Source organism: Molothrus aeneus, chromosome 7 (assembly GCF_037042795.1).
Source record: "Molothrus aeneus isolate 106 chromosome 7, BPBGC_Maene_1.0, whole genome shotgun sequence".
Lineage (NCBI taxonomy): Eukaryota > Metazoa > Chordata > Aves > Passeriformes > Icteridae > Molothrus > Molothrus aeneus.
The window spans coordinates 19,943,796-19,967,400 of record NC_089652.1 but is presented as its reverse complement, the minus strand read 5'-3'; the positions used below and the strand labels follow the sequence as shown (position 1 = coordinate 19,967,400).

Below are 23,605 nucleotides of genomic sequence, written 5' to 3'. Positions count from 1 at the left end.
TAGCATTATTCTTAAATAAGAAATGTTCTGACTGAATGTCTACGTAACTCAAATACTCATTTCCTGCACACGCTTCAGAAGAAACAAATCAAGTGAATAAAGACTTTCACACCTTTTTAGAGGTAAACCAGGAGGTAGGAACTAGATGACCTTTAAGGTCTCTTCTAAGCCAAACCATTTTGATTCTGTGACCAAGAAACCTAATCCATTAGGTCCTCTAATTATATCTTTCCACAGACCTCCCATAAGCAGAATATCTACTATATAAAAAGGCACCAAGTAATTATGAACTCTTATGAAAATCACCAGCTTCTCACAGCTGTTTGAAAGACGAGCTGCTCCTGTTATGCTCCTTCCTCATGCAGGATGCACATGGGCTGTATGTTAGTCTCCAAATTCCAAAATATCCCAATTAAAAAGTTAAGGAGTCACATCAGTTTATTTTAGTCAAGGTGAAAATTCATTAAAGGTTGATATATATTCAGCAATCCAACTTTGCTATTGAGAATTGTTACACTCTGAACTATTTTGAACTTAGGACACTGCTGCTTTCTTTATAATGGTATTCAGCTATTGAGGAAAGAAAAACAATGAAAGTTTGGCAAGATTAATTTGCTAGAAGCCTGTAAGTGCTTTTGCTTATTGTTCCATTACCTGCCAGACATTTATTGATTTCCATAAATTATGTATTCCAATATATAATCCACCAAATAGCAGATGCACTTGAGTTCTCCCCTAAAAGCACCTCATGCTCTTTTCTAGCCTTTAGACACTTCTCTGGTTCTAGTTAATGTCACTGTAACTGCAAATTAGTTTGCTAGCTCCCTTGGTGAAAACTGTTTGGATTTGTTGATTAATTTGCAGGCAGAGTTTGCAAGCAGCGTTTCATTTGTTCCTTTTTTTTATCTTACATCCATTACACTCTTATCATGCAGCAGCATACAGACTTGATTTCTGCTATATAGAAATAGGATTAGAAAAAAGGCACTTAGTAACTTTTCAATTAATAATTTTATCTTCTTCATCATTTCTTAATGGTTCCTATTTTCTCAAATACATTTGTGAAAAAGTTATTTCTGTTTTAAAATGCCGACTCAGACCTTTACACCATCTCTTATAATACCTCTTATGTGCTTCTAGCTCTGTGGCATTACAGACTAATATACCTTGATTATCATGGATAAAACAAGGCCATCCCTCATCTCTTTTTATAAAGTAGTAAATTTTAAGTGCTTTGTGCATTTTTATTCACTTCAAGTTTATTTTCATTATGCGCTCACCTCCAACAGGAAGAATTCCAAATGTTTTGAATAAGGGTGACACCAAAGCATGCCATGCTAAGACATTTTGGCAGCCATCTTACAGGCAAAGTAATTTCAGAATCTAAAATTTCCCACTTTGTGAAAGCATGTTCTGCAACTCCTCATTGTTTTTTTGTTTTCATCAGAAGCACCTGACGTGCACACCAAGATTGCTAAATCTGATTTCAAGGGAATAATGCTTCCTCAAGGAAGTTGAAAAAGCACAAAGGCCACCCACTTAGCCCCTCACCTACAAACTTTGGCAATCCTGTCATTAGGATATAAAAGATATTCTGTTTTGAAGGAAGTTATTTGCAAAACAATGCTAATATTGACCAAAATCAGGATTAGAGAATAAACAAATTATGCAACTATTCAGACTGACATGGTTCTACTGACAAAATCATAAGACATGAGAGAGATTTCAGGCATTTGCATTTAAAGAAGCCTTCAAATAATTACCTAATGATAGCATGATTCCTGCTACAGTCAATTATCTCTGTTCCACATGATTGACAAAAGATGTGCGTTGTTGAATTAAAATAGAAAATTGTTTGTGTAATGATACAACTGTAAATTAGAGACATTAAATGTCATTATTTCTTTTGTCCTTAAAAGTAGAATGTATGTCATGTAAGTGCAATTCAGGAAAATGAGATGTCTTGGAATTAAACTTTAGGACTAAAACATGCTGGAATACTTTGATTATGTATCAAGCAGTCGATTTTCTTTCAATTTTGCCATCTTTCTTACCCTCACAAATTTATCCTTCATTTCTTATGCAGAGTTATCAAAAACATCAGCTTCTATTTCACACAAGCTTCAGCATCTTCCATACAGCCCTCAGGGAGAGTCTGTATTCCTGGATGAGATGCATCCTACCATAGCTAAATAACTGTATATTCTTCCTTCCCAATGTAAGAAAAAAAATTTCTCAGACAAGGTTAACCAAAACCAGTGTGTGTGTGCAGGTGTGTAAGAACATCCACATTCTGTCTCTGCATTGCTTGCCTAATTTTCAGACTTTAGTTACTCAATCATCACATGTGGTTTCCAAAACCTGATGTAGGGAGCTAAGCATCCAAGAATGCAGGTACTGACAGAATGGTAACCACCACAGCTGACTCATGACTGCAAGAGACAACAGCAGAATGCAGAATATTAATTCTTTTCTAGAAACAGAAATAAGCTCATCTTTAACCAAAACTGTAGAAATTTTATTATGAAAGCACCATAAAATGGTGCCACATGGCACCCTTCACCAGTCAGTTTTTCCCCTCCTCATATTCCTAATAAGCCCTACTTCCACCAGGAGAGAAGCTCCCTCACCATGAGGGACTGATGACACTGGCCAAGTCAGTGCGCTTTAACAAAAAACACGTGCTAAAAAAAAAATTATCTCACTTGTACAAAACTTCAGACCCACAGATGTTCCTACCATCTAAAATTTGAACTGCATTGAAACTACCATGGAAGCAAAGTTAGAATGAAAAAACAAGACAGCATAGCCTAAGAAGCAAGGGTAAGCAGCTTGGCATTTGCACTACCTCACTGCAGTTGTTGCTGTAATTAAAATCACAGAAGAATTCAAATGACTTGCTCATTTAGACTGCAGAGAAAGCAGAAGTTCACATCAAAATGAAGTGGACTAATCAGAGTGATAGGTGGGTTATACATCCTAGAGCTGTACTCATCCAGTTTTCATTCTACATCTCTAGGGCAAGATCTTAGTGCATACAATGCAAGAAATACAATTGAGGGGGGAGAAGGACAGAAGAGTGGGGTTTGCAGGTTTATTTAAAAGAAATTTTACATGCATTTTTCTTCTTGCTGGAAAAAATGCTGGAGAGACAAATGTTTGGCCTCACCAAATGTCACTCAAATTTCAAAAGGTAATCTGCCTTTTCTCAATAAAGTGTCACCCATTTTTGTCTTTCACCTGCTTAAGGCAGAAAGCCCAGGATAAACACAGTTCCCCATGAAGTCTATGTAGCCTTGTTTTCACACTGGTAGCTTATTTCACAGGTGTTGCATTTTTTTATTAAAAGCAGAATTTTAAGTATTAAATACCTGCACTGATGATCCATAGTACGTGTTTATTTTATCAGTTTTGATTAATTAAAACTTTATTTCAACTTTATTTCGAGAACATAGTTAATAAACAGACAACAGTGAAATACAAACTGGCACTTTACTTTCAATATTATAAAGAGGATGAGGGAATAAAATATTGGAATAAACAAGTCAACAAATTAATTCATCCCATATTTAAGGTTTAGCCAATCTCAATCCTCTATACATTTATGTTCTCTGCCTTACAAATTTCTTATGCTTCAGCTGTGGAATTTAGCTATTAATCTAAAGCACAGCAAGTGAGAATCCTCTCCTACCTCAACAGAAATCAAAGTTCACTTTTTTCCTGCTCCTACCCCACTTTCTTGATTTCTGAAGTCATGATACTATGTACACAGATGAACCAAAGCAGGAATAAGAGGAATTTATATTTATTCATGTAATTTTGTGAATCAGAACACGAAGGCTCCTGTGGGATTATATAAACACAAGAGAACAGAGCATTTGTAAAGAAGCATTAGCCTCCAGAGGATTCACCACATGCTTGTGTAAACGCCTTTATTTCTAACACTTTGATGCTCAGCTGTCATTTAATAATCAATACACAGGCTCCTCCATTACAAATTACCATATTATCAAGAGCAGATCATGCCTGTTCAACACTGTGGAGATGGCTCTGCTCTACTTACTTTTAATTACTTCAGGTCAATTGTAAATTAAATGAAAAGGCATCACTGCTAGCTTTTGGTAAGAGCAAAAGAGATCTTTGAATTCTCTTCTGCTTCCAGATGAAGAAGAATGGGACTAAAATCTCTCTGTATTAATAAAATGTGGTCCCAAATAATTATTTTAAGTTCATCAAAACCTTACCATTTACCTCAATGGTTCTGGGAAAACTCTCTGAGTTTAGAACTTAGCTCCCTCTATAGATATTACTGGAAGAAGGAAATACATTTAATATATGATGTTTCACTATCAAGTTATAGGACTCAACAGTTTAATTTAACACAAAAAAATGCCACTACTATTTAATCATCACATGATCTTGGGTAAAGAGCAGATCCCTCAGATGATACAAACACTTCTTAATCAGTACACATCAAGAGGTAGCAGCAACACTAACAGCAAAGCACAGCCAAATGATGCTTTCAAGATTGGAAAACATAATGCCAAAATGAAACATTGTCATTTGGCTGATAAGCTGTTGGAATGACACAGCAGCAGTTACCTGTTAAAGATTTACTGTCTCTATGCCACTTACTATACAGAAAAGGCAAGTGCACATTAAAAAACAAAATAAATCACAAGGGAATTGTTATGGTCACAATCAGATCAGCTAGGAACATTGTCCAAGGCTCCAGGGCAGCTGATAGCTCCTCCCTCAGGAAGGGTCTTGACAACATATTTCTATCCATAGCTGATAGGTCCAAGTTGCTTAAGACTCAAAAGAAACTAGAGTCCTTTCCATCTAGTGGAAATGGATGGGATGATAGTGAAACCTTGAAATGTCTGACAGAAAAAACACAAGAAAACCAATACCTTTTAGAAGTGACATATAAACGTTAAATCCTTTCTCTCAATCCACTGGTTTACAGCCCCAAGTCTACATATTATGACAAAGAAGTGTTAGAACTAGAGACATTTTAAATATATCTATATCCAAATATGCTGCTTCTCTATTTCTGCAGTTGCTGATGCCAGAAGCTAAATCAGAAGAACATTAAAAGCCCTTCAATTTTTTTTACTTGCTATGTTCATTTCCAGCTAAGTCAAGCAGCAAATTCTGAAACAATATTTTTTGCCTCAGTTATCAGTGACTCATTTCAGTGCACAGGCAGTGAAAAGCAGTATTCACTTGCATCATCTTTTTTGAAATTCACACTTCCTACCTGCTCTCATACATCAGCAGTGGGAATAACTTCAGCAAAAAGCTATCAAGTTTTTTTGCAGCAGAGATGGCATATTGATCATGAGGTTTTTTCCTCTGAAAGTACTCTCAAGTAGCACAAAAGTTTTTTTAAGAGCAGTGGTAAAGATTTAACTTCTGAAAAGCATTAGTTTATGACAAGTACTTGAAATACAAGGAAGGGCACACACAATTATGTTTAGAATTTATTAATGTGGTAAAATCTTAATGCTTGGTAGAAACCTAGAAGGAACTGGAATTAAGTGCAGAGAACATCAGTAATGTTAAAAAAAATAACCTGGAAGTATTCAGAGAGGATTTCAATAACAGAGAGGACAACATGCACATAATTTGATCTCTTTGTTAAACATTACAGTGCATTGTGGTTATAGTTGCCTTTCTGGATTTGCCTGTAATTTAACTTATCCACTCTGAGTGTATCACTGTATGTTTTGATACCAAATATTATTGAGCAGTGCACACTTTAAGGAAGTCAAACCTGCATTGAAGTGTTTTTTTATTAAAAGCAGACTGCATGCTTGCATGACTGAAGTGATACACCATCTGCCTGACCGATAAGAAATACCACAGCAACTTAGAGATTAAACAAACAAAGCCTTGCTTTGTATGCTTCTGTATGCCTGGTGCACAAGAAGAGGGATTATAACCTGTTATTCCAGTAACAAATTCTTCAAGTTCAGCATTGAAAAATAGCTGCAATGCTTGAAGCAAAATGCCACTTCCTTAAATCAGAAAGTGTGAAAGGCCAATCATTGCCAGGAGGCTGGGGGTGTTTCAGAATAGAGCTCTAGAAAAGTGATTTTATTTATGAAATCAAGACAAAAGACTTACAACAGCTTCTACAGGTATATGGAGTTTTTTTAATAGAACCTTTTAATTCCCCAGTGCACAAAACAGGCTTTGAGAGGAAGGCACAGAGAAACTTTTGACTTGATCCAAATCAAAGAAAGTTTTAATCATGTTGAATCAAAAACTGCCTGGAAGCCTGCATCCTTTTAATCCCACTGCCTCAGAGTTTTACAGTGCTGATCACCTGTCAGTATATTACTGTCAAACAAAAGGAGACTTCTAGGTAAACCAGAAAGACACCTGGCCACCACAAAAATTACAATCTGTATATCATCCATCTAAAAGTCATGGATCCTGACTAGCTTATCAAAAAGAGTGGGAAGCATGGAAAAAAGTCTAAGCTTTGTTTTAAACTCTTCAAAGGTTTCATCTATTTATCCTGCCAAACTTTCTCTTTACAGTAAATCAGCTTCACCAGCAAAGTCTGCTCCTACGTTAAATTCTTGTCACACCTGTGTCCCAGTGCACCTCTTGGGGCCATTTACTGGCCCCACTAGAGCAGTAACAATTGTGAGGCAAAACAAAATAAATAAAATCGAGTTTATTTAAAATTTTGCCTTCCCCTCAAAAATATCAGAAGTCACAAACCAACCAACTGAAAGCTGGCTGCTGCTTTACAGGGACCCAACACAGTCCCAGAACATCCCCACCAGTGGAAAGATGGAGGACCACACAACTAAGTGGGAACAGAAAAAAAATTACTTCAAATGGTTTCAGCCCTGCCCAACACCATCACATTCACAGGCCAGTAAAATTCATTTGCCAGTAAAATATTTCCATTTGCCCCTTTTATTCTTCCACTGGCTTAATTCATTTAGTGTGCAGGAACTGTATTAAATTAGGTCCTGGGACATTCCAAATTACTGTCAATAAATTATCTTCCTGTCATAGGAGCTAATTTAACCATCTTAGATTGCTTCAGATAATTTGCAATTCTTAACTATTAACCATTAATAAGTCTCCTAATTTAACACAAAATATCTGTTATTAATCCAAGTAATCAAACCCTCTACCAGTGACCTTCCTAAATCTGTAACTGCAACAGCTTGGTTAGATTGGAAATTTCAAATCCAGGGTGGTAATTCCTCCCCACTTCCCTTCCCTGGTGCTGTGAACAGTCCTGTTGGAAGACTCAATCACAGACAATTGCCTTGGCCTCTCCCTGCAGAGTTCCTGCCAGGTTCTGATGCTGAGACACGCGGTGTTCACAGCCTTACTGGAAACAAATTTGGATTACAGATTTCATTCCTCCCTACTCTCAAATACCACTTCCTCTTGAGGGTGAGGATATAGAAGCATTGGCATTTCAAAGTGGCAATTGCTCAGGCTGGGTCAGAGTTACACACTGTGGTAACAGATCCAGCCAGTGAGAACCAGTATTTTCAGCTCACTGCAAAATTCAAGCACAGTCTCTTAACTACATCAGAGCTTTAAAACACTAATGGCCCATATTAAGCATTTAATACTAGATCCTTTCAAGAGCTTTTCAGGGAATTACCTAAAAAAGCCTGCTGATAATTTCCCTTTTGGGGCAATGTACTCCAAGACAATACTGCAAAAGATAGAAAAAAAATTGGAAATTGCTGTCTCCAGCCCATGATATAACCCTGACAGTAGAGAATTTTTTGACAACTTAGCTCACACTGAGAAAACTATGAAAACAGAAAGGCATTAAATATCTGTAAGGACAGATAAATCCGTTAGTCTGGATGGTTTTCCCTTTTCTTGAGTAAGGTAGTTAAATACCACCATTTGTATAAAGAGTACCATGGGATTCTTCAAAAATTATTTCAGACTGTGAGCTGTGTTTCTGATCCAAGGCATTTGCAGTAAACAGAGGATGATGTTAATTTAGCACACCCTACTGAATCACTGAATGAGTCCAACCCTGCTGTGACCAGGAAAAAAATAATAGAACCTGACCATCCAGGTAAAGAATTACTTAAATGCATTAATTCTTCTGCCAGAATTCCTCCTTCATGAAAGCAATTTTTAATTTTTATGGGTACTATTAACCTTGTTCTGGAACATACTGCTAGGAAAAAAAAAAATGCAAGCTAACACCTAAAATGCAATGGGGGGTGTCATGGTGTAGCCTCACTGTAGAAGAGGAAAAAAAAAAAAAGCAGGAGCACTTTCTTCCTGCCCACCTCTTGTCACTTTTAAAGTTGCCATCTCTTTACCCTTTGCCCTCTCCCAAATCCCCAGGCACTATTCTTTAAACCTTATGGTCCACACTCCCAAGCCTCATACTAAGTTGTTTCTGCTCAAAAAGCTCTGTTTGCATCAACTTGCATGACAAAGTCTCAACAGGGAAGAGGGTCAACAGTGAACAGGAAGCACAACTCAAGTGCTACCAAAGGTACCTTGCTTAAGACGTTATCTATAGTCAGCCAGTGGCTGCCTGAGCTTTGGTGTTCCATAAGCAAAATAACTCCTGCCTTTAAATTAGCAATTATACAGAAATTCTACAGAAATTCTAAATACTGTCTCTGCTGCTGGGTAGAGATATAGGCAGCTTGTAGCCCTCACAGTCAAATCAGCCCTTCACAAAGTGCCAAACAAAAGAAAAGTGTGTTACTTAGTGCAGCCCACACCCCTACACTGCCCCCAAACACACACACACTCTGCTCATGTGCTAGCTCTGACCCCACTCACATGCTCAGGCTGCCAGCAGAAGCAAAGTCTGTGCCAAGATCTATAACTCTGCCCCCCTCCTACCACTGAGACCAGACACAGCTAGAGCTCACATAGGACAGAGGTTTGCACTACACAGCATTCTTCCCTCAAAAGCAGGAAAGTTAAAAAAACAAAATCCTGCAAAATTACACACCAGATTTTTGGTTTTCTCAACACTGCCAACAGAGTTCCCAGGCCCAAGAGCGTACCTGCTTTTCAAGACTGTTTTTTTCTGTTTAATGGAAACTGATTCCTAAAACAGAAATTCTTGTTTCTTCCCTCTCTACCAATAATCACCTGTAAGTTCATAAAAATAAGAAATTAACCTCATTACTACAGACTTGCTTTTAGGGAAAGTAGGGAGAGGGAATTTTTTTCCAGCCATGAATTAAAGAGGATCCTTAAAAAGAACAAAAGTTCATTGTGCAAGTAAGAGCTTGGAAACTCAAGTCTCCCAGGATCAGTCCTCATTCACTTGTGGCTTAAAAGCTGCAGAAAACTGAAAGCATAATTCCTGATGTTTCACTGTACTTGCAGGTCTAAAATGTTTGCCCTCTGAATACGCCAACACTGCAAATAACTGGGTAAGAAGCTAATCACTCTCTGGGTTTTATGATCATTTATAGATAACCAAAGCACCTCACTGGTACATCCACACAGCAGTACAAATTGGTCTGTTTTTAAATGGTTTCATCTACCTGCCAGCAGAGAGATGAAAAAGAATATTGATAGCATAACTGGGCAGTTATGTAAATTGGACAACTAAAATTACTCCAAATAATCACTAAGTCTTTCCTATCCCCACAATAAAATTCATTAATCCTCTTTTTTACACAACCTTTGGCAGCAATGCAAATTTTTTTGCAGCTGCCACTAGAAAAGTAGTCAAAGGGAAGAAAATAGATTTTGAAACTTGGCACTCATTCTGTGTAATTGGTTTTTTTCTGATTACAAACAGTGGAACCAGAACACTAAAAATTTTTGATGCTACTGTTTTAAAGGTATTTGTTATGCATAGATATGATATTTGTTTCTAACATACTGGTTGTAATTTTCTAATTATTTCTGGCTTCTTGTGTTTTTGTTAGCATAAAAAATAGTAACACTGAACTTTTCTCCATAGCGATAATTAGGAATTTACAACCTCACATAGATATCCTGTCAACACAAACTGGATGTAAGCAAGTTTTAAAGTGAGTGGTAATAAGCTTTTTAAGAAAAAACATTAAAAAAGCTATCATACACATAAAAAGCTATCAAAGTTTCATATGCAGAAATAGTTTTATCCAAGAACTAGACTGCATAATTAAGCAATTCAAACCTTAGTTATAAACTAATTTTAATTAAAGGTAATCTGACTAATTTCAACTAAGTAAAAATTTAAGTCAGACAACATATTTGTATCCATTTTCTAAAATACCCATCTCTTCTCCACAGTGGCTGATCAAACTTGCCAGTGAAAAACATTTTGAGTAGGCAACTTGTAATACAGCTATGGTTTATTTCTGTCAGAGGCTGACTGCTGAAGTGTGAAAGAAACTCATTAAAAGCTTCTCACTGTGATTCTGCATTATAAGGAAAAAAAGAAAGAAAATACTTAATGAAGGGTACACTTAGCCTGAAGACACATTCATATTCTGCTTTTAATTTTACATTATTTCAGTAAGCAATTAAAAGACAGCAATTAGTCACAGAAACACTATTCATACTGGTCATACTGGGAGATTATACACTTCAGCACTGATTTTATGTTAATATTATGAGAGTAATGAGGGAGATCAACATAATACAGCTAAATAAATAGAAGAATCTTTTACCTTAATCTTAAGACAAGATTCACCGCACATGGAACTTCACTGTATTCCTCACTAATAGCAGGCTGAGACTATTAGAGAAAAAAGCAAAAAGTCTTATAAAGGATGCCAAAGGGAAAAAAAACCACAAAAAGCTTTCCATGCTAACAGTTTGAAGTTAGCACAGAATATTTAACACATTCTCTAACTTTAAACACTTGCAGTACACAGCCTATAATATAGCTGATACCAGTAAAATTCCCATATTTCAGTTACAGAGAAACAAGTAATAAATAAGGCCTGCATTAAACCACTGAGTGTAGGAGCTTATAATCCACCTTGCACCAAAGCAACAATTACCTATTGAATAATATGCACACAGTAAGAATTCCAAACTGCTACTCACATTATTTTTGTGTAACAGTTTTGGTTGTTAAGGAAGTCTTACATCTACCCATATGCAAGGAACTAGCAGCACATCAAAGCAGATATCAAGCTCAGAGGATGTCTTCAGCAGAGAAAAATCAGTAACACTGATATCTTTCACCTTATCACTCCTCCCTCACACTGTGATATCCTCCCAGCTCTCAACTAAAATCTCAATGAAGTCTCAAGCAAAAGTGTATCCTACATACAGAATGCACCAGGCTCCTCTACCCTACTATGATTTCATACTCACCTTGGCATATTTTCACCAGTCACAGAACAGCCTGTTCAGAAGTTACAAAGGGTTCAGAAGCCCTCCCAAAATAAAGATTTGCATCACAAATTTCATTTGACTTTTTTTAAACAGTTTTCCATATCAAAGCCACTTTAAAAAAAATTACACTAGATCTGTATTTTATTATCTGTGTATTTTCAACAAACATAATTGAATTTTTGGAAAATTCTTTTTCACAACCACTAAAACGAGAGCAGGGTTTTTTCTGCTTCAGTAAAATTCCTTCCATTCATATAAGCTACTATTATTTCTGTGTCTTCAACAGACATGTTATGCCAATATAGAGGAATTTGGATCCCAAAGATCCCAGAGGCACACACCAACAGTGACAACATGCACTAGTCTTAGTTCCAAGTCATCTTCTAGAGCATTTCAGGAAACAAAAATCAACAGAAGACTTCAAGCAGAGGGTTTTTCTCTCTTTCATAAACTAAGCAACTTTTTAAAATTATGAGTTACCTGAATAAACCAGGTCACAAGTAGTAGAACTCTCAACATTTAAGACAGTAAGACTGTGTGGTGAAAATCCTATTTTTGTACCCTGCTTACATAAAGTATCTGAAATGCTGAAGAGCTGTGTAAATTAGGTCTGCAATGGAGACACTGGGGTCATCACAGGAGCTAACAGGACTAAATCTGACAGGAAGTTGCTAGGCTTTCGAAGATTTCTCTGACACCAGTGAAAATCAGAGAATCTAAAATTGCAGGTGAAGTGGCAAGGGTCACCCACCCAAGGAACAGCTATGTTTAAAGACAATTAAGTCTGTAAGCCATAATTCTATTAAATAACTGATTATAGCAGTGATGCTTCCCACACTTAGCACAGGGCCATGAAATTCTATATGGTATTTTATTCTTCTGAGTTAATCTAATATGCTTCAGTACTCAACTATTTTATTGTCTATGGAAGGAAATATTTTAATTATAAGCTACATGTCATGATATAGATACTAAGAGGAAAAAATATTTGGAGATGTTCTAGCTACTCCAATGCAGCCTTCATTACCCGTACAGACAGCAATTAGTGTGATCTAGTTACAAAGATTCATTAAAAAAAGCCAAATTACCTATCTTCATGAAGTCTCCTGGGCACAAACATAATATGACTTTTAAATTCCTATCCATCTTATCCACTGTGTGCTGAAGTTCATTGTTACAGGCACAATGGCATAACAGCTCTATCCTCACAAGTACTTGCCATACAAGGCAGCAGAACAATATTCCCATCTCAATTCACATTTTTAACAGCAGACATGAAAAAGAAATCTCTTTACTCAAATGCTTGGAAGAAAAATAAATTGATCAAGACATTTTTACCTCTGCATTCTCCTCCTCCTTCAGTCTTCGTGACTGGAAAACAAATGCAGTGAGACATGAGCTATGCAGCTTTATGCAACAAAGATCCAGAAATACTAACAATTAACATAAAGACAGAATGTCTTTTAGAGTATAAGTGTCTTGGCACAAACACAAGATACCTTTTCCTGAGAAATAGCAGCTTTGCCTTCCTCACTCTTCTCATCCATTTCATCATCACTCCATTCCCAGTCCCCATCTTCTGTTTTATGGAGGTGACCACTGGAACCTGGCACTCGTCTGACCTACCAAAATATTGTTTACTATTACACAAACATCTTTCTTGGTGTTCTGGTTAATCAACAATTATTTGCAATTTTTATTCTGTGTGCTCTCATTAATTTGCTGCAGGAGCCGCTAACATATTCTAATAATATCTGACCTCCTTAAGCCAGTGGTGTTTCAATGCCTTGCATCAAATGAGCAGTGATCAACTTGCTTCTACATTCTGTTGGTTGGTGGCAGTGATGGAAAACACAAAAGAGGGGGAAAAAAACTAAATATAAAAATCTGACTAGAAAAATTATGGTGCTTTTCAGCATAATGAAACTTAAAAGACTAAACTGGTATTAACCCTGCTCTAAACCCCTATGGTTTGCTGCAAACCATAATGTGCAGAGAGATGCAGCATGGGACAAATTCCAGCTGCTTCTAAATCCCATCAGGAACCATAAACAGCAAGATGGATAATATGAAAATAGTTTAGACCACTTCAAGTCTGAGACCATGAGCCTCCAAGGAAACTGTGATTCAGGCATTAATACAATTTTTCCAAAGCAGATTTTCATAGAGAGCTGGGCACTTATGCTATTCCTGTACTGGGTTTAGGCCAAGCACAATTTGGAGCTGGCTGGCCAGACACCACAAGAGCATGAGTGATCAGAGTCTTCTTCCAAAACATTGTTCATACACAAACAGGTATCTTGATGTCTGTCTGGACTCTTCCCCTCTTCACTTCCCAAACACCCACCTGCTTTCCCTTCCCTTTTGCATACATAAGATTAAACCAGAGAAGAGAGTGAAGATCTCACCTCACTTCTGCATTTCCTTCAGTCCTTATGATATTCCTCCCTTACATTTATTCCCTGTACAACTGAATTAGAGTGCCCTACTCAGTTTCTCCATATTTTTTTCTCATTTGTAACTAAGAAGAAGGGAAACCTATGGAGGACACTGAGGGAATACCCTATGCCATCTCTTGATGGACAAACTGCACAATTTCCCCTGTTTCCCATACCAAGTTCCTATTGGACCAATTTTAACCTAGTCACCTCCAAGCTTGGTAGAAGCAGCTCCTTTGTGTTTGGGAGGGAGGAGCAGGCAGACACCAAAGCAAGCAGTAGCACAGCAATTCTTTCCCCAGCTGCAATCAGCCCAGGCACAATCAGTGGGCTCTTACTGTCTACAGCATCAGGGATCAGCACAGACACAAGGTAATCTAGCAGGCAATTTGCCTGCTGCTTGTGGATGTAATTTATTATCCTTCAAGGAGACTGAGCTAGGCTTTTGTTTAACAGCCCAGGCATCTTCCAAATGGCTCTACACAAACCTAGCAGAGGACATCATCCACAACTAAAACCATGCTTTTCCAGCACAGTAGGATATATTGGTTTACAGACACATTCAAACACTGCATCGTGCGCTAATCAGTATCTTCTCCTGCTACTTCCATTTTCAGCTGTTTTGAAGACTTATTCTAAACAGAATTATTTTAATGGGGCTTAACGATGCTTGCATCATTTGCAGAGAGGAGCTCATTTCAAGTTTTTAAATAGACTGCCTTTTAATAAAAAATAAACAAATGGCCCAAGTACAAAGCAAAATACCATGTTAAATTAAATTATTTTCTTGAGAGGTTTCTGAAAGCAGGAAAACAAGTTTAGTGGTACTCTGTTTCAATCAGACTGATTCCCACCAACACACATGTTCACAAGAAAGAAATTATAATTTCAGCAAAGTACCCAACCTTTTCAACTTTCAGAAATGTGAAATTGTTATCTAGAACATTTTTTAACTGGTGCGTGTGCTTAACACTTGCAACACTTGGTGAACTAATTTGCACAATTTTTAGACTAACAAGCCTGGCTTTGATCACTCAGTTCTAGTTAAAGCCACAAAGAATCAGTCACATATGGAGGGCATGTACCCTACCTAGGTGAAGGAAAGAGCACAAGTGGCAGACTATGCCTGCAAATAAATTGTCTCTTTGTTCATCGTAAACATCTCACTCTAGTATCAGATGTTGGATGGAAATATACATAATTTATATAACATATTAAATTTCTGTTCTGGCTATCATTTGAGATACTAGTAGCAGACTGATACCACAGGCAGCATGCTTGCATTTCACTCCAAAAATAACAGCATTAATGCAGTTGAGAATATTCTATATATTTCTCCTGATACCCTGCTACAGGTCTTCCATTTTACAGAGAGAAATAAAGAAGCAAACAAAGGAAGCTATTTATATACAAGGACACAAAGCAAATCCAGGACAGAACATGGAACCTAAACAAACTTCCTGTGTATCTACAAAAATAAGTAGTCAGTTGGTTACATTGCATGCAATAGCCATACAAATGTAATTTCCCCATCAGCTTCAGTCAAAATATACAAAATCAATAATTCCTTATGCTAGAATTGTATATCTTTCAGGAAGTATTTCAGAGAGAAAGGAAAACAAATTAAAACATGCTCAATCCTAATTTGGATTTTACTGATTAAAAATCTAAACGATCCTTTCAATTAGGAACTAAACTGAACCATAACTTTTGCTAATAAAGAAAACAATGAAAGTTCAGTTTTACGAGACAAATTAACGCATATTAGAAAACATATTTCGCATAAGTCGGAAGACAGAATAAAAAATTACTTTGAATGACTGGCAGTTAAACTACAGCCAATACAAAAGCAGTTCAGAACATTGTAATGTACAACCAAAAGCTGTTTCTAGGAGGAAAAGCTTTATAAGTGACTGCCAACATTACCACAGCTGTGGAAGAAAAACATTATGAACATCAGTTAAAGCGGAGAATGTTGAACAAATCAGTGAGTGAAAAAACCATGACCACCACAGAATATTAAGCCTTATATTAGTAGTAGTATTGTTGTATATGTTGTTCTTGGTTAAAGCTTATTGCAGAATTCAACACAGTCACAAAGTTTAAATTCAACTGCTGACATAACTCTTTGTCCCCATCTTTTTAAAGTAGGATACAGATAATTTAATATTCCCTGCCAATTACACCATGCACTAGCTTTCCAGGAGAACATGTGTTAACAGATGAACAGGGCAACTGTAAATCCCACCCAGGGAAGGTCAGGCCTAATCAGCCTGACAGAGAGAAAACTTCATCAGCAGAATGCAGAAGCTGCCACATTTCCCAAGACTTGATGAATAGAAGGCAACAATGTAGAGAAGCAAAACATAAATTGTTTTTTTCAAGGCACGATGTGCTCACTATATGTAGATGTTAGAGACTAGGGAAAGAAGAATCTATTATTCATTACTGATTCTTTAGCTGCTGCAATCTCTTTGCAAGTTTATTTTTGCAAAGTGACAGCAAAGGGAATGAACACTTTTTGAACACTAAGAATTTGCTATATCCTTATTCACAACTGCTCAAAACAGAAAAGAATTGGGCCCACTTACAGATTATTTTATTTCAGTGTCTATAAGTTAATAAAGAAAGATATAAAAAGCATACACTGTGGGATACCAGTGCATACACAAAGCATTACTGCATTTCATACATGGTAGAACACATGATCTTAGACTACATTACAAATCCAGTCTGTCAGTAAGAGCAAACAGATTTTATAACTTTTACCTTTCACCATCTTGCAAACCTTTCCTGAATGCTTCCAAAGACAAAAAAATCAAATTTTCATCTCCACCCCATGCATGTATTTTTTATTTCAATGCAACAAAGAAAATCAGCCTATCATTGTGTATTCGATTATGGTGCAAGTGTTTTGCTTAAAACAGTTACAGCTTTAATCACAGCTTAGCTCCTGAGGTTAATGGCAAGAAGTCACTTTCTACAGTATATATTAAAGTCAAAGAACACTGTTCTCTTTGCATGAGAACACCTACAGTGTAATCACATTTTTGCAAAAAAAACCAAAAACACAAACTACAAAAACCCTAAGGTCCAAGACAGCACATGAATTCCCACATGTTCACATCATCCTTTGTTGAAGAGCTGAAGCAGTACCTCAGGAGAAGCGAGTCCCCATCCAACCCAGTCTCACAGATCATGTGAGCATCCTAACCCCTTCACTGCTGGCCATTCTTAAACTCCTCTGAATTCATTCTATTGTGAAGTCTTATTTTTATTCTGATGGAAACCACAAAACTTCTGCAAGCCTGAATGTGCTTTATGCAATTCAAACCCTTTGTTTTTCTCACAACAATTCATGCATGCTATCGTTATTAATGGGATGTACCACTACCTTTGTAAAAAACAACTCTGGCCATCTGCTTCATAGAACTCAAAAAGTGCTATGATATCACAGTAATTTGGTGTTAATGTCCTCTCTTCTTAAACCAGTCTGAATGCTGCAAATATCATCATGGAAAAAAACCTTAGTCTTATGTTTTTCTCCTACTAGGGAAAAAAAGTTAGAATTTGCAGTGTTTCATAGTCATACACAGAAACTATTGGAATACTCCCTCCCAGAGAAATCAATTACACTGGCAGCTTAAAGTCAAGAAATACAAGGATCATTATATCTTTCTTCATGAAAGAATACTAAATACAGGAGACTGATAATTCTGCATTGAACGGGATTTCTTCAGCTTTCTACTGGATCTGGAAGAGCACCCTTTTTAAGGGATAACACAGCAAAAGTCAACAAAAACCAGATCTCTGTTTAAAAAAAAAAAAAGACCACTTACTTGAAATATTTATGGAACTGGTTTGTTTTTATAAGCCAAACAGTATCATGGTTACATGATGACAAGTGTGACACCCAAGGGCATGGCCATCAGTTGAGAAGACTGCCATGAAATCTTACCTAGGCTCCCAATTTAGAAATGGAATGCAGTGCAGCTGTCAGTGAGAGGAAAACAAAGCCATTACTAGTTGCAGAGAGACAGGATGAGGGAGCACATTCCTGAGCCTCTAGAGGAAATGATGAGAAAAGTACCAGGGAATCAGTGTACAAGTCCTCCCCCGCTCTGGGGCATTCTTTGCCCAACACCCTCCTCTTTTCCACTCTTCACCAATTCTTCTATTGCTGGGATAATGCTGCTTAGAGACAGCAAAATGTAGTGGCTCAAAGTAAGACACTATTTTGTTATCAAAATATCTTGTTTACAAGTGCAGGTATTCCCTGAACTCTTAATTCTGCTTTCCTCAAACATGAGGTTTTACCTAAATACTGCAACATACTTATCTCTGCTTTCAGCCTGAATCCAAAATTGGAATCTGATTTTGCTTTGAGAAATTGCAGTTTTGCTGAAATTCCAGTCACATGGGAAATGTGAAATTTAGTAACTCAGTATGATTTTTGCTTTTCAGACATTATTTCTCCATTTATTAGTTCAATTACGTAAAGTTCACTCCTGAATGTTATTAGCTGCAAATAATTCTTTCACTCACATTTTAACAATAGTCCTTTCAGGCACGAACTGTACCTGTGCTCAGGAGGATGTTTTCAATTAATTGTGCAGAGGAGATACATTGTTCCACAAAAGGGTCACTCTGCCTCCAACACAAGGAATCCCAAATGGCTGACAGGCATGACCCGATGGCTAATTCAAACATGCAGAGTGAAGCTCTTTTCTATCCTCTTTCTTTTCCCTGCCTGCTTCCCCTCCACCCTTCCAATCTAATTAAGGTGCCAAGGCCAAGGGTACCTGGCAAGAATCAAAGAAAGCAAATCAAAGATACAGCAAATCGGTGAAGTAGCTTAGTACTCTGAAAGATGATGAAGACAGATCCAGATCTTTAGAGTTTTCTTTTCTGGCTGCTCAGATGAATGCACATCATGATGGTGAATCACTGCTAGAAGACATTCCACTAGAGGGATCACTAGAGCCACCTTGATAATCATAATTTTCCAATTCCACCATGCTTTTATTATCATCCAAGCAGCGTACTTTCTTAAAATAACCAGAGGTGAAAAGAAAGAAAACTACAGCCTTATGTAGAGCTTTCATTATTCAGTAAAAAACTCATTATAAGGTAGGTTTCACTGACAGCATTAGAGTCACAGTAAAGAATGTTTAGGAAAACAGTATATTACTGTAGAATTCAAATAAGAAATTACTATGACTTTCAATTACTTTCAAACTCAGAGGCTTGAAAGTACCATTTCAAGGTGAAACTTTAATTTTTACCTTTTTCTATTTTCTCCAAGGTTTCCAATTTCTTATGTACATAAGAGAAATTACTGTAATACACATTCTGCATCTCACACAGATTTTAAAGAGACCTGAATTTATTCAAGGTCTCTCTCAAATATTAAGGTGATCAAACTTAAACTTGAGTGTAGTTCTTAAAAGAAAGTCATAAATTAACATGAAAATAATTAACATAGTTCTGCAATTTTTATAAAATCCAATTTTCTAAAACCCCAGTGTTTCTGTTTCAGTCAGATCTCAGGAAGCAGCATGCATTCTACCAGCCTACCGCATTTAAAATCGCAGAGCTGGAGGGAGACTCGCAGCCTGTGAGTGCAGACTCAGCTCAGGCAGGATGGGTCCCGCCGGCTGCACGGCACTGGATGTGGCTGCCCTCTGCTGCCAGTAAATCCCACACTGCCGGCATGCGCATCCCTGACTCTCCCTTTCTCTTCCCATACTGACTTTACCTTTAGCTGCAGCTGCGCTGTTTGAATAACCTTCTCGAGGAGCTGTTTTTCAGAGCTAAACAGAACTATTACTGTTCCAGACCTTCTTTCTGCTCTGCTGGCCTTAATCTACTTGTTCTGGTTAAAACCTTGAAGTTGTCAGCTCCAGACATAATTTTAACTCCTTGAGACAAGAGCACTTTTCAGCTAAATTAAGTCCCCTATAGTATTACTGGGTAACACCATCTCAAGGATGTCCTTGTCACCTGTACTTCCCTTGCAGCTCACCCCAGAAACTTCCAAAAATATCACCAGTATCAAGCACAAGTGCAGGGGGGAAAGGAGTGTCAAAACAAATGACACACACAATTATTTTTGCTACTATACTTGTAAAAGCTTTACAGGGTCTAACCAGGAAAACATATTTACACTTTCTTCAGATGCTTGAGCCTGGGCTCTTTTTCTTTTTAATTTCCCTCTCTTTTTTTTTTTTTCTTTTTAAACTACGAGGGCTAAATATTTAATTTCTCCATATAAAAGCAAAAATTCTCACATACCTACTCATCAGTCTTTAAGCAAATGGTAACAGGTGGGAATGCTGCTTCTGAGCCACCTGGCTTTTAGAGAATCCTCTTTGTACCTGCATGACTTCCCTAACAAACTTCCCAAAAATATACAAAATCACAAGTATTACACACTTCCACATCCTGCCAAAACTCCTTGCTACCTTTATGAACAAAGACAGCCAGAAAGGCTGTGTCTTCCAGAAAGGAAATCCCATGACAGTAAGGTGACCCCAGCCAGCCAGCTGATGCTGCCTGCATTGACACAATATTGATTTGGCCTATAAACTGGGAAATTTATTAAATAAAAACTAAGTCCATTGAGACACTTTTACTTAGGGAGCCATTCCAAATCCAAGAGAAGCAATCTGGTATTGGATGTCATGCAAGTGAAATGTTTGAGGTTTAATTTCTCAGAGGGTAAACAGGTAAAACCAGCACCTTGCTGCACATTTTCAGTGACAGAAAACCAAATCCTTACAAAACAGGGTAATAAAATAGGATTATCTTCTGCTTATTTACAAGGCTTAATCCCCGATCAAAGACTACCACCAGCATCATACACACCCAGACTTCCTTTATCCTGTCTTGATTCTTTAATCATGACTCCTTCAACAGCACTTACAAGAAAATCCTCCTCCAGTTCTGCAAGTTTCAACAGCTTCGATAAATGCCAAATACTTAGAGCTACTGCTCTAAGCAGAAGAGCTTTCAATACACACCAACCCCCTGTCAGTCCATGTTCAAGATGTTTTTGAACAAGTCAACAGGTCATGAACACAACATGAGCTGAGGAGCCGATCAATTCAGTCACACAAGAGACAGGGACTCGCTGCAAAAATGAATTCTGAAGTGGAACCATGATGGCCCATGGACTGGAACACACCTTCCAGTAGGGAACAGGGCTACTTTTCAACAACTAAGATGAATCATGTACAAGCTTTTAAACTCTGCCATAAAAAGTAATCCAAGTTATTTTAGATATGCATATGGCTATTTGAAGTACAAAGGCACTCAACTAAGCCATACTTTGTTTCAAAGCTCACTTCTTTAGGTAACAATTAGATCTATTTGAAAAGGCACAAAATCCATCCTCACAAACAACCACACAGATAGTATAAGCACCTTATGAAATAAAAGATGGACAAACTCATAGTGCATGAAGTTCCTTGCATCTAATGGCACAAGCACAGCATGGCAAAAACACTAAGTTGTCTTCTTCCTTACACGAAATGTTAAAACAAAGCTGATGCAACTACATGTGTCTGCCCCTTCCAATTCTACTACCCACTAATGCAGGCACTGCCTTCTCATTATTTGAATTGCTGTCATATTTACATTTGGACACTAGGAAGAAGTGTTTTTATTAAATTTCCCTTCCAACAACTACTTGAAAATAAAAAAATTACTAGACATAGTGTGAGTGGCAATTTCTCCTTTTTTTTTAAGTGATATTCAACCATATAAATACAGTTCCACTATTTTTTTTTTAAAATTTGTAGCAGTGTTCTGGATAACCTGGACAATTAATCCTCTGCAATGGAAGGCCCTCCCTCACACAAAGCCTTGCCAAACACATATTTATAGTTCAGCGACTGCCTTTCAGAAAAAGTGTTCCAGTATAACCCATGTCCCTTCCTTTTATATGTCAATATTATTTAAATAAGCTTTTCTTATACTGTAAAGAAAAGTTAATATACCATTATATTAACAATCTGATTTCAGGTTCATGTTGCTCTCTGCTTTGCAATTCAGCTGGAGTCCAGCTGTACTAACAAACATCACAGGTGAGATGTATCTATCAGATTAAATCCATTCCTGAAGCAAGGAAAGACTGCACATGTATGTCTTGCTGAGGTGCAATCATGATGTTATAGCTGTCCAAGAAATCTGGGATATAATATTTTTCTCATTAAATGCAGGGGATTGATGATATCTTATGTAATGAAATATGACCATTACCTTAAAATAGCTGTACTGAGAGGCTAGAATTAAAACCCATCCATAAGAGCATTTCTAGTGAAGTATAATAAAAACTGGTATCACTCACACTAATCATCTCTACATGCTGTCAACAGGTTTTTCCCACTAACACAAAACTCTCAGCTCTAAAAAAACTTTCTATTTCAAGCAACTATTATAAGTTTTCTGTTACAAGTTTCTATTACAAGCACAATGCAATACCATCATTCCAAAAATAGAATTCAAGCCCAATTATTGCTCAGATTTTTTTTTATTAGCAGCACTTCAGACAGCAATAAAATGAAATGCAGATACATGTTTTTCCCTGTTCGCTTTGGAGAAGTGGCAGTCATGCAGGAGATTTGAAAAATAAAAAAATAGGATTATAAAACCAAAAAATTGACCCAGGGCCTTTAGGCATACAGAGTACTTAGAGTTATAATTAATTTTTTAGTGTGATAAGATTTGAAAACTGACTGTGGAACTCTAAAAGCTGTTTCAAATTGCTCTCTTCCAATACAGCAATCCTAATCACAAATGAAACAACTTAGTGTTCAGTTCAAAATTAAAACTACTTCAGCACATGCTAATAAGTAGTATATGCAAACTCTTATATGGTGGGCTGTTTTATGGCAGCAGTGCACATGGCCCTCATCCAAGCAGGACAGGGCAGGCTGCTCTACCATCACACCATCTAACCAGGTAGAGGCACGGAGTGCCAGGGCTCCTACATTGATATCAATAACAAAAGTGTGGCTTCAGAGCATGTCCCTGCTTACCCAACCATACTGAGCTCAGACCATTCCTCATAGCCTTTCCTTCAGCTCTTGTTGATAGCAGCAAGTAGCAGCGATGCTCTCACAGGTGAGCAGGCCCATTAGTGAAACCCAGAATTGCCAGTAAGAAGTTGCAGGGTGTAACACTCATTCCTGTGGATCAGTACCAATATGTATCGAACCAGGTCCTGCACAGGAAGGGGCAGGACACGCTCCTCCTGGGTAAGTGGCTCAGCATCGTCCTTAATTACTAGGCTAGGGCAAGGAAGGACATCATTTAAAATTCAGCAGAATTAAAAGCAAATAAAACAATGGAACAGGGGAAATGTGCATAAATACATAGCTTACAATTCTAATGTTACACAGTATTTTAAACACACAGTGAAGATGTTGCTCAATTATTAAATTGGGGTTTAAAGCGGGACACATCTTTATAGCACCAAATGTTTTCCTCACCCATACAAGATGTGCGTATTTGCTTTCAGGATTTCACAAAGAGACCCGAACTCATATTTAGAAAAAAACAGATGCCAAGAATAAGCTATAAAGGCAGAAGCAAACACTATGTGGGAACACTATGTCAAGAGAGAAGAATTTCAAGTTAAAACTAAACTGAGACTGGAGTGCTGGGCAACAAGGCAAAGCAATTATACATGTGGTAAATGGAAGAAAAATTAGATTACCACAGGGCAGATCTGACATCTGTACTAGAAGTGGTGCTACAGATCATTAGTCATAGGCTTTTCACAGCAAGTGCCACAGAAGATAATTTAAGCAGTGATGACACCAGCTCCTTCCTATCTATTG

General features: G+C 37.3%; 1 protein-coding gene across 3 annotated transcripts in view; it reads right to left on the bottom strand.

Annotated features, from left to right (window-relative positions):
* STK39 (serine/threonine kinase 39) overlaps positions 1-23,605 on the bottom strand; it is a 75,698-nt gene that overhangs the window by 21,342 nt on the left and 30,751 nt on the right. For all 3 annotated transcript variants that reach the window (XM_066553645.1, XM_066553644.1, XM_066553646.1), the window contains 3 exons: positions 12,822-12,944; positions 12,661-12,693; positions 10,647-10,714 (listed from right to left, as the gene is read on the bottom strand). In XM_066553645.1, coding sequence (XP_066409742.1) covers positions 10,647-10,714; positions 12,661-12,693; positions 12,822-12,944 — 224 coding nt within the window. The remainder of the gene's footprint in view (positions 1-10,646; positions 10,715-12,660; positions 12,694-12,821; positions 12,945-23,605) is intronic.